The sequence below is a fragment of the Hydra viridissima genome, unplaced genomic scaffold, assembly GCF_058129835.1.
Source record: "Hydra viridissima isolate aposymbiotic clone 2 unplaced genomic scaffold, HvirCarnegie_v1 scaffold_12, whole genome shotgun sequence".
Taxonomy (NCBI): domain Eukaryota; kingdom Metazoa; phylum Cnidaria; class Hydrozoa; order Anthoathecata; family Hydridae; genus Hydra; species Hydra viridissima.
In genome coordinates this window covers 7799423-7815230 of record NW_028324311.1, presented here as the reverse complement: position 1 = coordinate 7815230, position 15808 = coordinate 7799423, and the positions used below count along the sequence as shown (strand labels likewise).

General features: G+C 26.5%; 1 protein-coding gene across 4 annotated transcripts in view; it reads left to right on the top strand.

The window, feature by feature from the left end:
• LOC145193802 (cleavage and polyadenylation specificity factor subunit 1-like) overlaps positions 1 to 15808 on the top strand; it is a 39165-nt gene that overhangs the window by 3373 nt on the left and 19984 nt on the right. The window contains exons 3-21 of one of the 4 annotated variants that reach the window (XR_016445861.1): positions 117 to 147; positions 245 to 375; positions 1901 to 1981; positions 2069 to 2217; positions 2314 to 2463; positions 4360 to 4499; positions 4844 to 4954; positions 9825 to 9918; positions 10121 to 10208; positions 10588 to 10684; positions 10795 to 10817; positions 11015 to 11060; positions 11375 to 11445; positions 11661 to 11733; positions 12188 to 12268; positions 14084 to 14164; positions 14344 to 14403; positions 14992 to 15303; positions 15509 to 15629. Coding sequence is in view for 1 of the 4 variants with exons in the window: in XM_090069554.1 (XP_089925680.1) it covers positions 11793 to 11840; positions 12188 to 12268; positions 14084 to 14164; positions 14344 to 14403; positions 14992 to 15303; positions 15509 to 15630 (704 nt within the window). In the remaining 3 variants the exon portion in view is untranslated. Of the gene's footprint in view, positions 1 to 116; positions 148 to 244; positions 376 to 1900; positions 1982 to 2068; positions 2218 to 2313; positions 2464 to 4359; positions 4500 to 4843; positions 4955 to 9824; positions 9919 to 10120; positions 10209 to 10587; positions 10685 to 10794; positions 10818 to 11014; positions 11061 to 11374; positions 11446 to 11660; positions 11841 to 12187; positions 12269 to 14083; positions 14165 to 14343; positions 14404 to 14991; positions 15304 to 15508; positions 15631 to 15808 lie in introns of those variants that run through there. The other 3 variants (XM_090069554.1, XR_016445860.1, XM_090069555.1) reach the window with 3 other exon arrangements.

Genomic DNA, 15808 nt, shown 5'->3' with positions numbered 1-15808 from the left:
ATGCTTATAAAATCCTGAAACTCTGTGTAAGCTCTGGTTACACAGAAGTTCTTCAGAAAAAAAGCTTTATAGTTATTAGAAGTTTTATTATGTATATATCTACTGTTTTTTTTAAGGTAACTGAAGGAGAACACCAATCTAAAATAGGTTTGCTCTTGAGTTATGTTACAATTTAAATATTTTCTATGCAGTTGGTTTTTATACAAACATTTTTTCAGGTTCACTCATAATAGCTGATTTCTAGATTGCCTTGTAAAACGAAGATTGGAGCTGTTAGCTTCATTTACGTTGTTTGGAAATATAGTCAATATGCAAGTTGTTCGGCTTGGTAGTAACATCAGAGATTCCTTGTTACTAGCATTTAAACATGCAAAGGTTTTTTTAATCTTTTTTTTTAAATTTCAGTCTATTTCTTAATAGCAGTATAATTATCATTATGTTGTTGTTGTTGTTGTTGTTGTTGTTGTTGTTGTTGTTATTGTTGTTGTTGTTGTTATTATTATTATTATTATTATTATTATTATTATTATTATTATTATTATTATTATTATTATTATTATTATTATTATTATTATTATTATTATTATTATTATTGTTATTATTATTATTATTATTATTATTATTATTATTATTATTATTATTATTATTATTATTGTTATTGTTGTTATTATTATTATTACTATTATTGCTGGTTGAATAGCAAATTGATAATCCACTTTGGCCCTTCCACATATTTTTTCCAATTCTCTCAATTCAGCACCACTTTGATGAAGTCTTCTTGCCATGTCTTTGCATTTTTTGATTTTACTGCTTGATACTCTTCTCTCTCAGCAGCTGTTTTTGTGCTGTTTTCAGTGCATGTACCATGCAAACCATGTTGTCCTTCAAGTTGTCACTTTTTTTTTTATTCTTATATCCAAGGTGGTGTTAGGAGTAGCGTCTGTGATACAGATCTTATCCACATCATTGAGGACTTTATATTGTGAAATCATGTAATTAAATTTCTTCTTTATGTTATCACTGCTATGTCAGTCATTGAAAAAGCAGCAGTCAAGCATAAATCTATTTATTTCAAACTCCTTTGTTATAAAGCTGACAGTGAGAGAAATGAAATTATTACCATTTATAGCATTCCAACCATCTGTGGTAAGTCCAACTCTGTTGACATTAGTTAGGTTCTTCTCCAATTTTTCTTCAGTTCATACTTGAGACTTTCCTGTACCTTTGCAAGTTTTTTTTTTTTGAAACTTTACTCACTTTTATTGTTTGCTTTTGGTTTTAACCTTGAGATGAGGTATTAAAACCCATCTGTTTCAACAAATTTAAATGGCAGATTGCACAAGGCCAGAAAAATCTATATCAAATGATATCTAAATCAAGTTCATCTAAAGTTCACTGAACAAGTTCCACTTATGTTCCTTCATATAGTCTTCTATCTTTTTGTGAATTGCACTCATGCAGCCCTTGACATTTCTAGGTACTTGTACTCTGCAACCATTTCTGCATCTGTTTCTCGTTCTTGCAACATTTCATTAAGCTTGTTTGTGTAGATGTTCCTGGATAAAAAAAAATTTAAAAAATCAAAAATAAGATCATATCATCTACACTAAAAAATTTTGAAAAGTATGTATGTATGTATGTATGTATGTATGTATGTATGTATGTATGTATGTATGTATGTATGTATGTATGTATGTATGTATGTATGTATGTATGTATGTATGTATATGATTTGAGCTATAAACAATAAAATTTTGTTGTTTATTTTTCATGAAAAAAATTTTTCTGTTTTTTTTTTTTTTTCCAAACAATTAAAGTTGTGTTTTTAAGATAGTAGTGTTCTTTAAAATAATATTGTTGTTAAAGTAAAATTGGAAAACTTTAAACTTTCTTTAAACAGCTTTCAATTGTGGAATATGATCCTTTAAATCATGATTTAAAAACAGACTCTATGCATTTCTTTGAGAATGATGAGTTTAAGGTATGTTGTTTCAGTTTGTTATCAACCTCTGATTAGTTAGTTTAATGTTTGAAAAATTAAAAACATTTGTTTGTTTTTGCGTTACAGGGTGGACTTTCTCATAATATTTATTTACCATTGGTAAGAGTTGATCCTGAACAAAGATGTGCATGTATGCTCATTTATAACCGCCATTTAGTAGTTCTTCCCTTTAAACATGATATAAAACTTGATGAAACTGAAGAGCTGAATGATGGGTAATAAAGTTATATTTATATTTTTTCATATATTTTTCTTAGTTTCTTAGTGTATTAATTTCTTTTTTTTTTTGTGTGTTCAATTTGTTTTATTAGAGAACATATCAAATCTGTGCTCCCAAGTTATATGATTGATCTTCACTCACTTGAACAGCCTTTGTTAAATATAACTGAATTACAATTTCTCCATGGGTATCATGAACCAACATTGATGTTTCTCTATGAACCTGTACAAACCTCTAGTGGGTATGTTTTTATGAATTTCTTTCTTTATTATGATAAAAACATAACTTTCAATAATACAACCAGTTGCTTTAAGACATCAATATACTTTATGACATCTCTTTAAGATAAAAGGTAGAAATCATTATCTACAATCTTCTTTTTAAGTTCCTCACATGGTAAAATCATCAATTTTTCTTCCTTCCTTTCTTTTATGTTCTGCCTCTGAGTTGCTATCAATATGTCTAGACTAACAATTGACAAGGATGTCTCTTCTACATCAGTTTTTAATATGCTTGCATATATGAAGATTATCTGTTGTTTCTGAATAAAAAACTGAGTTAAGTCAAAGCTTCTTTTGGAGTCAGCTTAATTCCATCAAGGGAATTTTGCAGTGATTTGAATAGGTGATAGTCAGAGAGTGGTAAGTTTTGACTATATGGCAAATGTAACTGGAGAAGTTTTGACTATATGGCAAATGCAACAAAATTTCCAATCCTAGGTCTTGCAATTTCAACAGTTCATCAAAGAAATGTGGTTAGGAATTGTCATGATTAAAGACAACACCTTTCTAAGCAAGCACTATCACAGAATTAGTTTTTATAAAAAAAATTGTTATCCTATAAGTGATGGATTTCAACACAAGTTACTAGTTATGGGAAAGTTCATGAGGAAAAAGCATTAAGTATTTACACTGATGTTGCTAGTGTTCATCATGAAAATTGAAAAGTTTTAGTTGTTTATTTTTGTCTACAGTTTAAATATGGGAACATCACTTGATGCAGTTGTTTAATGAAGTACCATTTTTTGAATAACTGAGTGAAGTGTTTGTTTTGATTTTTATGTTACTCAATATTATCTTAAAAATGTAAATTTTACAATCTTCTGCACTTTCTTTGATCTTTCTTTGATTTCTTTCTTTGATCCTGTATTACATCTAATGTAATAACTTACACCCTGTATCTAGTGTAATGTAACTTCAGAATTTACATAAAAAATTTTATATGTTCATTTTTGTAGTAGCTAAGTTTGGCTGTCTATAACCTAAGATAATATTAAACCACTTATAAAGAATGTAAAACATGAAAAATATGAGTAAAAAATTTGTAGTGGTTTTAAAGTGATTAACATGCTGATGGAGCAGCAGGGAATACTAAAATATATTGTGTTAAAGGGTTGAAAACAAGGACAATTACTTGCAATATAAGGGAATTGTCTACAGTGTTTAAAAAACACTGTAGACAATTCCCTTATAAATCAAGTAAATAGCTTCTAGATCCTCTACATATATAGTCAGGGTTTATGAAGCAACTTATTAGTAATGCAAGTTATTTTAAGTAACTTACTAAAAAGTTTAACGAAATCTCTCTTAAGTAGTTGAGAAGTAATTTTTATGGGTCCACAAATACACACACTCACAGACTATTAATCAAATTAAGAGAAAGGTATAAATATTCTTTGTACTTAAACCATGTAAGTAATTTAATCATATAAAAGTGATCTTCTAATTTTGATTTTAAGTTTAAAAAGTGCAATTAAAAATTCTAAAACATAAATCCAGGTGGTGTATAAGTCCACTAGATTTACATATGGTATTGATGTCTAAATTGAATTCACTTTTTGATTCATTCTAAAAGGCCTAAAGTCATGGCTTATAGATTGGTATATTAGTACTGTTTTTTCTTTTCTATATTTAAAGGTTGCAATTATCTGTAACTTTGAAAGTAATTTGTTATAAACTTCCAAAATCAACATCATTTTCTTATCTGTGGAATTCATTTATTGAAAATTATCTAGAAGTTCATTATTAGAATAATTAATTGAATAATTAGTAGAATGATTAATATAATAATTGTAATGTTTATAAAATTTTTATGAAAAGTAAAATACAATTTAAATAACTTTTTTTTTTATTTGCAGAAGAGTTGCTGTGCGCCAAGACACATTTTGTGTTTCAGCTATTTCACTTAACATGATAGAAAAAGTTCATCCAGTAATTTGGTCAGTTACAAATTTGCCTTTTGATTGCCATATGCTGCGACCGATAGAGAAGCCACTTGGTAATTTAATCACTTATGTATTAACATATCACTAGCAATATAAAAGAAATAAATTTTTTGTTTTAATGCTATAGAAAATTATATTGAAAAAAGTATTTAAGCAAAAAGAAAACCAATTAAAGTTTGTATTCTTTTTATAAAATCATAATAATTTTCATCATTGAAATAAGTTTAATAGAAGCTTTTTTTTTCATTTTTTGAAATCTTATTTTAAATTGAGAAAAATATGATAGTGATATGTTTCTGTCATATTTAGAAAAATATGGTAGCAATATGTTACTATCATATTTGTAAAAAGATGACTAATTTCTAAATGATAATTTTAAGATCCTCATTTCTTTAAGGTGGTGTGTTAGTATTTGCATCAAATTCTCTCATTTACCTTAACCAAAGCATCCCTCCTTATGGTGTGTCTCTCAACAGTATTACAGAAGGAAGTACAATGTTTCCCTTAAGTATGATTTTTATTGTGTTATTATTATTCTTTTAAAACTTTTATCATCTACTGTTTTTATTATTTACTGTTTTTATTATTTTTATCATCTACTGTTTTTATTATTTATTAAAAATTAGCATTTAAAACATCCTCCTTTTGCTTTTATACATAATTCGATGTGGCGAGGCATGGATTCAATCAATTTCATGCAATAGTCCTTTGGTAATTCTGCCCAAATCTCTGATAACTGCTGTTTGAGATTTTCAACTGAAGTTAACTTATCTTTTACAGTTTTCTATTAATCCAGCTCCATACATGCTCAATAGGATTTAAATCAGGCGATCAATCACACCAAATAACTTTGTAGTCTTTCTCATTGAACCAGTCTTGAATTCAATGTACAGTATGAGCAGTGGTGCCATTTTATTGAAATATCCAACTTCAACTTCTTCCATAGAATAGAGCTGACTATTTTAAACATTAGTTTCAAAAAATAGAGCTGACTATTTTAAACATTTTTCTAGAATATCTTTGTAGAGATGTTGATTGATTCTTTAGGTATATATATCTCTGAGACCTGGATCTATGTGAGAAATACATTCCCATATTCCAGCTGAGCCTCTGCCTTCCTGTAACCGTGGTATAACATAGCAAGATGAATACTTCTAATGTTCGTATCTTTTAACATACACCTTTTTTTGCAATTTAGTACCTCAAAAATTAGCCTCGTCACTAAAAATTTTATGAGACCATTCTTCAACAAACCATTTTATAATTTCTTTGCACTATTTCAATCTTTTTAAGTAGTTTTATGGTCAAAAGTGGTTCGTTAATGGTGATATATGATCATATGCCTTTGTTGAGTATCATCTTTCTCACAGTTTCCTTGTACAATCCTTAAGGAAACATTGAAGTCTTTGGTTAAATTATGAATACTTGTTCTAGAATTTGATCAGATCATGAGAAAAATGACAGTTTTGTGTATTTTAGTTTACTTTGAAGGCCTACCAGACCTTAAAGAATCTTTGACAGTCTTAGTTTCTATAAACTTTCTTAATGTATTTTGAATGCAACCCTCTGAAACACTGACTAACTTTACTTTAGCAACATTAAATTGGTTTTCTTGTTTATTTAAACCAACAATTTGCCATTTAATGCTCTCAGGTATACTTTTCTTACTCATTTGGTCAAAATTTTACCAGATCAGATTTGGCATTAATTATTTCATTTAATTACTTTATATTTCATGAAAATCTTTTTGGTAGGCAATTATATAATAAATAAATATTAAGATTTAAAAAATTTAAATATTACCACTGATAAAATATAAAGAGAAAATTAAAAAAAAAAAAAAATAAAGTATCAGTTTCAAAAGGAATTGAAAGTCAGATTAAATAAATCAAAAATAATACAATTCATTTAATTTTACAAAATTGACAATAAATAGAGAAACTCTTACTCTAATTAATAAAAAAAGTCTTTTGTTTTAACAATTTTATCATCATAAAAATAGACTGATTTCATAAAAAATTTGCCGTTGTATAAACTCTTTAGACAATGTGTATAGCAAAACTAAACTCATCTACCATTAAAATTGTTGATTTTAATGGAAGAAAAGTTTGATTGTTTTAAGATTTTATTGTAAATATTGCTAAAAGCAACTTTTATACAGGTTTGAGAAAAAATTATTCATAACTTTTGCTTTTTTGAACTTTTTTTTTAAAGCTTGTGTTTACAAAATCTTTTTCTCAAAATAGTATATAAACAAGTTAAATGCAGGCCTTGGAAGCCAGAAGAAAAATGGCCATCTTCAGTTCCAAATTTTTTTATAACAGGTTTCAGCTCCGGTTCCTTTAGATATCAAACTCTGGTCAAAATCCTAAAATAGTAATGTATAAGGCATTCTTGTGATTCTAATTATTACATACTAAGTATATTACAAATTAGAATTTTAAGTAAAAGTACCAAATGCAGTTCTTTATCATTCACTTGCCAATAATCATCATGATATTGTCAGTAATAACGGAATGGAAAACATTCTCCCACTATTAATTTAATCAGTTATCTAGGTGCCTATATAGATGGCATAAGATTTTACAGATTTAGTTTGCAAATGCATCAAAGTGGTTTTAATTTACAGAATGGCCCCCTAGCAATAAAACCTTGTTGGGATAGAGCTCCCTTAAAGATTTTTTAATTTGTATCTAAACTAATGATTACCAAATTTGTATCTAAACTAATGATTACCAAATTTTATCTAAACTAATGATTACCAGATTTGTATCTAAACTAATGATTACCAGATTTGTATCTAAACTAATGATTGCCAAATTTGTATCTAAACTAATGATTACCAAATTTGTATCTAAACTAATGATTACCAAATTTGTATCTAAACTAATGATTACCAGATTTGTATCTAAACTAATGATTACCAGATTTGTATCTAAACTAATGATTACCAAATTTGTATCTAAACTAATGATTACCAGATTTGTATCTAAACTAATGATTACCAGATTTGTATCTAAACTAATGATTACCAGATTTGTATCTAAACTAATGATTACCAAATTTGTATCTAAACTAATGATTACCAAATTTGTATCTAAACTAATGATTACCAGATTTGTATCTAAATTAATGATTACCAGATTTGTATCTAAACTAATGATTACCAAATTTGTATCTAAACTAATGATTACCAAATTTGTATCTAAACTAATGATTACCAAATTTGTATCTAAACTAATGATTACCAGATTTGTATCTAAATTAATGATTACCAGATTTGTATCTAAACTAATGATTACCAGATTTGTATCTAAACTAATGATTACCAAATTTGTATATGTTTTACTGGGTTGCAACCTAACAAAGTTTAATGCTGTAAAAAAATCCTAATGTAACAAACAATAGACTTTGTATATTCAAAAAAATATTTACTTATGTTTTATTATTTATAAATAATAACTTGATATCTAGTTAAAATAACAAAATTATTTTCCCCAAGTTTTTATTTTACAATATATAAAATTTATCATTTGTCACATTAGGATTTCTTTACAGAATTGGACTTTGTTAAGTCACACTGCTGTAATTCATACTTTTCATAGGTCTTAGTCTTAGGCCACATTAGAATTTAGAGCAAAAACACATAGCTAAATCCTAGATACAATTAGTTATTACTAATTACTATTAGTAATTAATTGGACCTAATTCTAATACCATTTATATAAAAGTCTAATAAAAAACTATATTCACTTTCTAAGCTCAATAATGGGACCAACTCATTTTCAATTTTATCTTTCAAATTAAATTAAACATCCTTTTATAAAAATACTTTTGCTGTAATATGCTTAGTAGCTGCTCTGTAACTAAATTTTAAATGTAGAGCCTTTATAATTTTTTTTCCATAGAAAAAATAAGAAAAAATTCCTTGAAAAAATATTCAGAAGTTGAATTTTCACTTTGAACTTTCTTCATGGTAATGTATGTTTGGTACATCAAATTTTTGAAATTTTCAACTCCACCCCACACCATATCTGGTAATGTAACTTTTGGATATGCCATATCAATAAGAAACATTTTTTGCCCTAACAAGCATTCAATCATCCAGTATGTGTTACCTCACCTGGTAGTTAAAAAAGTAGCTAAAATTACTTCTTTTCCAATTCATTGTCTTATTATTTCTTCAAGATCGGGTTTTCATGCAGCCACTACAACTTGATTAATCTTACTGATAAAATCAGTTCCATCACTTTCTGCTAATCCATCTTGAATGGCTAGCTGTAATGCTTGTATTCCACAACATGTGATGGAATTTCAAGAGGTTCTGCATTTCAAGCATCATTTCATTTAAATTGGGTTCTCCTTCTTTAGGCTCCAGTTACTTAAATGTCCCTGCATTTACATCAACAACTTCTAATTCACTTTCTTCCTCTTGCTCTATGTTTGGCTTCTAAAGTGCATCTTTCATATTTGAGAAGCTAAAAATACATGATCTTTTTCAATTTCATACTCTTCCATAATATCTTTAATGAGTTTATGAAGGTACTCACTGCTATTGCATGTGGTTTACTATTGGCATTGATAAAATTACCCCAAAGTAATGTGTTCTCAAACATGTGCAACCATCCATTTTTAAATATACTAAAGTCCATTTTTAAGAGTTTTTTTGTGTTTCCAGACATTGAAAATTGTTACTATATAATTTAAGTTTTAATCTTTTCTCCATTTCACCTTTTTAAAGCCTTACATAACTGGCTTACAAAAGACAGAAATTTTTTACTACTAACTCAATAATATAATTCTTAAACTGAAATGATGTCATAGAAATTGTTATTTTTTTTGCTTATGAGAAACTTGCTAATATTTAATTGATATTATTGACTTGTTGATGCTGAGGAACTATTAGAGGAATTATAGAAGTAATTTTTCTCTTTTCATTGTCTTCTTAGCCTTTTTTTTTCTCCCATTCTCTTGTACATTGTAAGATGTACACAATTTAAGTATTAGATGTTTTAGCTGTTGGTTTTTTAATTGTTTGTCTTATCCCTACAATTTTAGTTAGTTATTTTTTAATAGAATTTTGATAATAGTAATAATGGTTTTAATGGAGTAAAACAACTTTAAAGTCAGGAGGTTTCTATGGCTCACAGTGTCACATCCTAATCTAATTTGATAATATGGCAAATAAATGTATTTTTATAATATATTTGCTGTGGTCAAAAATTGATACCAATTAATTTAATTGCTATACTTAAAAACTATTAAATTTTTTTCGTCTTCTGTCTTTAATTATATCAGTAGCAGGTATATTTGAAAAAAAAAATGCAATAAGAAATGAGAGAAATGTCTTAAAATTTACTTGAAATCTTTGTTTCCAGAAATTCAAGATGATGTTGTCATAACTCTTGCAGAATCAAGTTGTGATGCAATATCAACTGACCAATTTATACTTTCTCTTAAAGGTGGAGAAATGTAAGCATGTTTTTGTACTCACTGACTCATTGTAGATGTAATTGCTTATTCACCTATTTAAAATTTTCAAGCAAAATAAAATTTAACTTATGAAAAATTATAGCATTTTCTAGATTATGCAGTAGAAATTAATTTTTTAAATTATTCTTTGTAATTAATAATATAAAATTATGTTTTATTATTCTTTATTTTTCTCTTCAAGCTATGTTTTGTCATTGTTATCTGATGGATTAAGGACAGTTAGAAGTTTCAATTTTGAGAAAGCAGCTGGTAGTGTGCTAGCTTCTTGTGTATGTAAAAAATGTTGAGGATTTTTAAGTTTTTAGGTGTATTTTTTGGTTTCTGCATATAATAATCAAATAAAAAGTAAAATCTTAAAAACTTTTTTTAGTAAAAAAAAATTTTATTGCATTTTTAAAAAAATAGTTATAATCATGGCGTGGTTAAAATGATTTTGGAATTTTAATAATAAAAGATAATTATATTTTAATTTTATTGTAAAAACAAATCATATTTAGATTTTTACAGGTAAAATTGGGTTTATATGGAGTTGAGAGAAATATTAAAAGTATTTTTATCAATTGCAGTATATACCATAACAATATGATTTTTAAAAGGGGAACCGGCACAAAGTGGTGTCAGACTTATTTAGATAAACTCCTAATTTAGGTATGTTGGATTGAAAATGGGTTTGTTTTTTTGGGTTCAAGGTTGGGTAATTCACTGCTCCTTCGCTATACTGAGAAAGAAACTAATACTTTATTGGGTAAGTAAAATAAAGAACATAAAAAATAAATGTATCAAACTTTTTAATTTTATAATATTGGTTCTTTACGTGTTTTGAATTTCAATTTAAAAGAATTCTTTACTTTTTAGTTGAAAAAACAAAGGAAGAAGAGGTAAAACTTGTGTATTTTTTGTGAGCACTTTTTGTTGGTTTGTTTGCTTCCCTTACTAAATTAAGTTAAATGATTTTGTTTTTTAATAGTGTGTTTGAGTCCCTCACTGAATTAAGTTAAATGATTTTGTTTTTTGTTAGTGTGTTTGTTTCCCTCACTAAATTAAGTTAAATGATTTTTTTTTTTAATTTTTGAAGTTGCAAGTGTCTCCAAAACAAAAGAAAAAGAAGCTTAGTAAATTTGGTAATTTTTAAATTTAATTAAGATTTCTTTAAAGTTGTTTCTTGACTTATATATAAGTAAAAGCACAAATATGCATACTTTTCTAAAGTCTCTAATAATACTTTCCCATTTTTAAGCTTATTTTATTGATGATAAAAAACGATAAAACAATTTTCTATTATTACAATCTGTTTTAGTATTTCCTTTTTTTTTTTTTTTTTTACTTTTATCATTATTTCATTATTTTTCAAATATTTTGGAATTGATATATTAAATCTGTCTTTATGTTTTACATGGAAATCTTAGTTGAGGTTATTTTTTTTGTTTTGTTGTAGATGATGATTTAGAGATATATGGAGATTGTGATGAACCAGCTCTTAATATTATTACCACTTATACATTCAATGTAAGTTTTTTCAACTATGCCTTTTTTTAAAAAAATTATTATTTTTGTTACAATTATTGTATAATGAAACTAAAATTTCTCCCAAAAATTGGTTCCAGAATTTGGTTCAGGTTTCTTGTTATTATTGTTATGTAAGAATTTGGTTCAGGTTTCTTGTTATTATTGTTATGTAAGAATTTTGAAAAAAGTTTTTTGTGCTTTTTTATTTTATCAAGGTATGTGATAGCTTACTAAATATTGGTCCAATAACAAAAGCTGCACTTGGTGAGCCTGCCTTTCTCTCTGTAAGTCATTATTTTACACATCTTAAAATGTTATTGAGTTAAAAAAAGTTTAAGGAGATTTAAATGATGTTTTCTGTTTACTTTAATGCAATTTGCTGCAACCAGGAAGAGGTACTTTTTTGCTACATTTTTTATTTCCTTCTTTGCTATTCATACTTTGTAAAGTACTATTCAACATTTAGTTTTATCTTCAACATTCAGTTTTAAAAAAACTGCCTTAAATGAGAATAAGATTTCTTACCTTAATCAGGTTGTATTTTTATTAAAATAAAATATTGCATTTTAAAGCTTATGGTAGTTATGTAATGTAAAATCTTATACTTACTGGCAAACAGTTACAACAGACATAATCTTTATTTGTTAATAATCTTTATAAGTTTTATATTTTTTAAATATAGGCTTAATGTTACACAGTTTTATTGAATGTTGTCGTAAATTGAGACTATTATTTCTTTAAGTTTTTTGGATCTCGACAAATTGATCTTGAAATGGTCTGTTGTTCAGGATTTGGAAAAAATGGAACATTATCAGTTCTTCAGGTTTGTTGTGGTTTTATAAAAATTTCTCAAAAAGTAATAAATCAAGCTTTATTGTAATTTTTAATGCAGTATTAATTTAAAATTGTTACAATAACACACTCTGCAAGTTAACTAATATATTTTGTGCATTATGCAATCTGTTTTTTGTGGTAAAGAAATTTTGTTTTTTGTAGTAGTTTAGAATATGACTTACTAAATTATGAGAAAAAATGTGATAAATTTAAGAAGAAACATGATTAAATGTATTTCATTTTGAAAGAATGAAATAAATTCTAATTTACTTTCTCAAAAAAAGTTTCTCTGAAAATATAAAAAACATTAAATACTTTTTGCATAATATTTTTGGGTTTGTAATAATTTTGTCATTCATCAGTTCTAAAAGTTTCTATAATCTGAATCTTAACAAACCCCTTGCAACCTTCTTCTCTTTTCCAACTATTAACTTCCTATTTTGACTGGTCCAACTATTAACTTCCTATTTTTGACTTTTCCAACTCTACATCCTATCTTGGCTGGTCCAAAAATTTTGTATTGCACATTTGCAGATTGTGCATGCAATTAGGAGCAAAAGAAGTGATATGACCATTTGATCCTTGATCCCTGATCCTTGCACCATTTAAATATATAAACAATTATATAACTTGGATGGTTGTTTAAGAATATGAAACAAGGCAAGAAATATCTTTCAATACCTGATCTCTGAATATAATCTTTGAAAAAGCATTGGTTTTGCCATTTAGATTCAGTTTGATTAAATAGAAGATCACAATTGACAGTTCCAGAAGCATATGCAAGATATTCCATCTAAGTAAACTCTATTTTTAAAATATATACAATATTATATATATATATATATATATATATATATATATATATATATATATATATATATATATATATATATATATATATATATATATATATATATAGGTTTGAGTGCATCAAATTCCCTCTTGATTTTTAAAATATTACAGTTGGCAAATGACTGCTTTTTAATCCCATATGATAAAACAAGTTTTTGCAAGAATTTGGAATAATTGGACAATATGTTAAGGGTCCACTGGTTGTTTTAATTATGCATCAGTTTCCAAAAATAGATCATTTTAAAAATTTTGCTTAACGTTTTAATTACCTTTTTCAATAGAATAAACAGTTCATTAAAATTAACTTTTGGTTACTGTTTAATCAGTGTGTACTAAAACTAACAAATTTCTATATTACAAATTAATATATTGATAAAAACATATTACAGTTGCTGCTTCAGTTGATAAAAACCTGCAGAGTTTTACTTCTGCTCTCTATAATGTTTAAAGATCATTGAGTTTTAAAGATCATTGAGTTTTAAAGATCATTGAGTTTTTAAGATTATTGAGTTTTAAAGATCATTGAGTTTTAAAGATCATTAAGTTTTAAAGATCATTGAGTTTTTAAGGTCATTGAGTTTTTAAGATAATTGAGTTTTAAAGATCATGGAGTTTTAAAGATCATGGAGTTTTAAAGATCATGGAGTTTTAAAGATTATGGAGTTTTAAAGATCATGGAGTTTTAAAGATCATGGAGTTTTAAATTTTTACCATTTTATGTTAATGAAATGTTTTTTAAAACTTTTAAAATTAAGCTAAAATTAAACTAAATACGTATAAATGAAAATTGAATATATATAAAACTATTTAGCAGTTTAGATTTTAAAAATTGTTTTGAAATGCTTTTCTGACACCAATAATGAGTATGTAAAAAAATAGAAAATATCCCCTTCCCCCCCCACACACACACACACAGATAGATGCAAAGTGAATACCATTGTTTTTATTTTAGAGAAGCATTCGGCCGCAAGTAGTGACAACATTTGAACTTCCTGGTTGTGTCAATATGTGGACAGTATGTGGGAAGTCATCTGTAAGGCTATGGTTATAATGTGCCTCTAGTTAAAAAAGATAAGAGATTTGAAAATTGTCATAAAACTACAGTATTTGTTATAACTTAGAATTGTATTTTCTGAAAAGTTATTCTAGACAATTTTTATATTTTATATTATTATGTTTGTATTAATTATTAATTTACTTTTTAAATCCTAGAAAGAAACTATTGAAAATTATCATTCTTATCTGATTTTGTCTCGTGATGACTCCACAATGGTAATTTGTTGCAGTATTTATTTAAACTTGTTATGGTATTGGTGTTTTTATTTTGAGGAATTTGCTACCTACCTGAGAGCTATTCAAACATTAAACTTCTTTTTTTGTATAACCTTTTTATAGCCATCACTGCATTAACATAAACATGGAACTCTTTGTTTAAACCTATTAAAATTTTCTACATAGCATCTTATAAGGATTATGTTGGAGAGAAAAAAAAATTAACATTTTAAGTCATTTTTCAAGAACATTTTAGTCATATAAGTCCACTTTTTAAAAGAAATTGGCTTTGAATGCAGTTTTATGGAGAATTTAACTTTACAAACTGTAAGGCAAATCTTCTAGGAATCGATCAATCAGAATGCATCCCTATCATCAAAAATAAGAACTACTATGTTTACTAAAATTAGAAGTTTTAGAATGTTTCTATTGTTTTCTGAAAACAAAATGAAAATTATTGTAAGCTTGACATAGGATGACTCAATGTATACATGTATGCAATGTTTCATGATAGCTATACATGTAACTTCTGTTTCATGATAGCTATTGATTCAAGGCCAAATATTTTTTGTATTTGTATTTTTATAGGTTTTAAAAACAGGTGCTGAAATTACAGAACTGGATAATTCTGGATTCAATGTACAGCAACCCACAATCTTTGCTTGCAACCTTTTATCAAACAAATATATCTTGCAAGTTTGTCCCCAAAGTATTCATCTTTTGGAAGATTCCCTACAAATCAATGGTATAACATTACAAGATACCACAAAAATTATTTCATGCTCTGTATCAGATCCATATGTAGTAATGATTGACTCAACAAGTCAACTAGTTTATTTGCAAATTGTTGAGGATTCTGACAGAGCTCAAGTGAAGATAGATAATGTTAAAATTTCAAATGTATGATACATAAATTTCTCATATTTTATTTTATTTTCTTTTTTATACTGTTATTCCCATTTAAGAATTTTTCTCTAAAAAAAGTTTTTTCTTAAAAGAGATTTTCTTAACCCTGATACTCAAATTCTTTGAGAGTGGGAAAATAATGTGTATTTAATGATTTTTCTTTAAAGATGTTAATTGAATTTTCTTAATCATCATTCAGAATGGAAAAATTATGTCAATATGTGTTTATAAAGATGAAAGTGGTTTGTTCAGTGTGTTGAATGAAAACAAAGACTCTTCTCAAGCAAAAAGACAATCTGTCTCAATAAGAGAAAGAAAAAGGTGAATGATATTTTAAAAGGTCATTCTTTTTCACTACTTTTCAGAGTAGGGGAAAACCTCAATGAATGAGACAGTTTTAGCAAAATGCTTTTTAAATATAGATAAAATTGTTTAATATATATATTTAAATATGTTTGACAACCACTGACTCTTGTTCAGTGATATAGTAAAACAAAAA